This window comes from Lagopus leucura, unplaced genomic scaffold, assembly GCF_019238085.1.
Source record: "Lagopus leucura isolate 7727_CA_CO unplaced genomic scaffold, USGS_WTPT01 35381-0_obj-0_obj, whole genome shotgun sequence".
Taxonomy (NCBI): domain Eukaryota; kingdom Metazoa; phylum Chordata; class Aves; order Galliformes; family Phasianidae; genus Lagopus; species Lagopus leucura.
The window spans coordinates 3,797-6,896 of NW_024963967.1; the positions used below are offsets into that span (position 1 = coordinate 3,797).

General features: G+C 59.6%; 1 protein-coding gene across 1 annotated transcript in view; it reads left to right on the plus strand.

Annotated features, from left to right (window-relative positions):
- LOC122191463 (maestro heat-like repeat-containing protein family member 2B) overlaps positions 1–3,093 on the plus strand; it is a gene marked incomplete at its 3' end in the record, with an annotated part of 5,754 nt that extends 2,661 nt beyond the window's left edge. The window contains exons 9-18 of the mRNA XM_042891733.1: positions 7–104; positions 294–453; positions 581–621; positions 798–939; positions 1,335–1,387; positions 1,717–1,824; positions 2,100–2,219; positions 2,391–2,513; positions 2,648–2,803; positions 3,025–3,093. Of these exons, the coding sequence (XP_042747667.1) occupies positions 7–104; positions 294–453; positions 581–621; positions 798–939; positions 1,335–1,387; positions 1,717–1,824; positions 2,100–2,219; positions 2,391–2,513; positions 2,648–2,803; positions 3,025–3,093 (1,070 nt within the window). The remainder of the gene's footprint in view (positions 1–6; positions 105–293; positions 454–580; positions 622–797; positions 940–1,334; positions 1,388–1,716; positions 1,825–2,099; positions 2,220–2,390; positions 2,514–2,647; positions 2,804–3,024) is intronic.
- Between the last annotated feature and the right edge of the window lie 7 nt (positions 3,094–3,100).

The following is a 3,100-nucleotide window of genomic DNA, read 5'->3' on the forward strand; positions in this document are numbered from 1 at the left end:
CCGGAGACCTTTCTGCCCAGGAAGCCCAGGAAGAAGGAGCTCTCCAGGAGCTGTGCATGGACATCCTGGAATCACTGGACGTCTCTGTGAGAGGGATGTCCAAAGTGAGTCACGCTCTGCCCTGCTGCTGCTCCCTGCCTTTGCACCACGTGTTCCTTGTCCCATTCCAAGACCCCAGATCTCTCCCCCAATGTGCTCTGAAGCACACAGGACTCAGGGAAATTCACAGAGTCCTCTTCATCTCTGAGCAGAGGCAGGAATGCTGACCTGCTCAACTGCCTCGTTCCCTACAGCTCCTGTGGCCACGGCTGCTGTTGTTTGTGGTGCCAGCGCAGTACACAGGCATGCTGATCCCAATCTCCCACTGTGTCTGTGCACTGGCTGAGAGAGAGGAGCTGACAGGACGGCCGATAGAACACCTGGATCCCCATTTTGTCAGCTCCATGTTTCAAGGTAGGAGCAAAAACTCCCCCAGTGAGCTCTGCTGACCTGTGGTAGCACCCAGAAGGGACAGCGGAGGTGTGCATGGCTGGGCACGCAGTGTCTTGGAGTCTTACTCAGCACTTTTTTCTCTTTGCAGGCCCACTGCTGACGCCCCAGATACTGCTGGCACGACTGCTGGTGAGTACATGCTCCAGAGGCCGGTGCCACGAGCAGCCAGGAGGAAGCAGCATGGCCATGGGCAAAGCTGTTGGCTGCTCCTTGCCTGCCAGGGCAGAGCCAAGTTGCTTCCTTTCTGGGGGGAAGCAGCTGCTCTTGCTGCAGAAGTGACCCTGCTTCTCCTTGCTCTCGCTCAGGTGGTGGCAGGCAGCCCTGTAGCAGGCAGCAAACTCCAAGCTGCTGCCTTACTGCTGATGAAAAACCCCCACAGCAGGTTCCACAGAGTTCTGGGGGCCATGTGGGCTACTGAGATCCCCCTGCTGCTGCAGTGTCTTGAAGGTAAAGTACTGGTGGGGAGGAAGATGCAGAGGCAGGGAAGGGGGGTGAGTGAAAATGCAGCTCTGCACAGTGGCAGAGGGGAAGCACTGCCTGCAGCCCAGTGCTGCGCTGTCTCCATTCCTGCGAGTCAGCTCTGAGGCCCAGGGACCTATGCCCTTGGGGATCTGCCCATTCCAGGACAGGGATGGGCCTTTCACATCCCCTCAGACAGCAGCCTAGGAGCACTTAGTTCCGTGTTCCTGCGGGGACAGTGTTTGTGGGGAGGGACAGGTCACTGTGGAGGGGGTGCGGGTCCCAGCTTGGCTGTGTCAAGTGCCCAGGCCAAGACAGGTTTGCAGCAGCTCTTCTGTGCCTTGATCCCAAGTAAGGATCTTTTTCTTCCTGTTGCTGTGCAGGGAAAGATGAGAGCTTCCCGGACACTGCCGAGTTTGAGCGCCGTCTGCTAAAGGTACAGCATTGCCGGGAGGCGCGGTGCAGAGAAGTGCTTGCCTGCCCCAAGTAGCCCCGCTCCCACACGAGCCGCTGTGGGACAGGAACAGCCTCTCAAGCGCTGCTGCGGAGCGGCCGCACGCCTTTGTGGCGCTGCCTCTTCCGCTCTGTCCCAAGCCCAGGGGGGTCTTAGGAGAAGAGGGCAGCTGGCTTTAATGCAGGGAACGCTGAGGGAGCTGGGAGAGGGACTGTTCTTCCTGACACCTCTCCCTAGAGGGCTGCAGCAAGTTGGGAGTGAGGGAAGAGGCAAAGGGCAAGGGAACATTGTCTTCTCCTGTTCTCCAACAGTTCCTGAGGGCGTCAGTGGACACCATAGATGATGAGGCGTGGACCGAGGCCCTGAGCAGTGAGCTGAGCCAGCGGCTGAGCAGCTCTGCCAGCAGCTCTGCCGAAAAGGTGAGTTCCCCCCGGCTCTACCCAGCGGTGCAGCTGCAGGTGTCCAGCTGGGGCTGGGGCTGCGGCTGGTGCTCTGCCCACGCGGGATGCTGATGCTGCTTCCCAGTCTGTGCCCCCCAGAGGCCTTTCCCTGCAATCTGCCCGGGGATGGCTAAAGCTTGGCCCTGCAGCTGCTCTCAGCGACTCCCAGGGAGTGTGGGTCCTCCCCACCTGGCCCTCCCCCAGCAGGTTAAGCTGCTGCCACATCTCAGCTTCTTCCTTCCCTTCCCATGCAGTCGTTCCTGTACAAGGCTCTGGGCACAGTGCTGGGATCCTGTAAGGGAGTCCTCCACGTGCAGGAGAAGCTGCTGCAGCACCTGGAGGAGGCAAACGCGGAGGAACCATGTGAGGCCCAGGTGAGCTCTCCTCTCCTCCAGCTCCTGCGAGCATCCCTGCTCTGGCCCTGGGGCAGGGGGCTTTTCCTGGCCCTGCTCCGGGCCTTTCAACCTCTTCAGTGCTGCCATTTTGCTCAGGAGAGGACCTGTAGATTCAGGCCTTTGCCAACGGCCCCTTGTTCTTTTGTGCAGGGAATCATCTCTCTTCTCAGCCATGCTGCTGAGAACAACTTCCACACAGTCCTGGCCACGCTCACCATGTTTGCGTCCAGGCTGTGCAAAGGCCGCAATGCCAGGATTTCCAGGCGCAAGAAGGTAAAGCGTTACGGGTTTCCATCTTGGCATTCTTCTGCCTTATTTTCCCTGCAGCTCCTGCCTTGGGAGCCCAGGTGCATCGCGGGGCACTGGGGGCCGTTAGCGAGTGTCTCAAGGCATTTCTTCCCACACAGATGGAGCTGGACAGCACGAGAGCTCATGCCACACGCAGCGCTCTCATGCTCGCCCACGGCAGCGTGGCACTGCGTGCCTCCAAGGAGCAGCTGCTTGCCCACCTGGAGGGAGACATCGTGGGCAACATCCTGATGCTCTACAGCTGCAGCTGCCGGGTGAGAGCTCAAAGCATGCCAGGGTGTCAGAGCGCCCAGCTGCAGCCCCTCCATGTGGGGGGATGCTGAGATGGGCCTTCCCTTTCCAAAGGTCCCTTGGGGAAGCGTTTGTGTCCACATGAAGATCCAAGCCCTTCCCTTAGTGTTGTCTCCCCGTGTCCCCCTTGCAGCCCTTGTCCCTTCCCGCAGTTCAAAGAATGTTCTCCTCTCTTGCTCCTCAGGACTTGCAGAACAACCTCGCGCTGCTGCAGAGCATCACTGACTGCAGCACTGCCTTCCAAGCTCTGGGTGATTCTG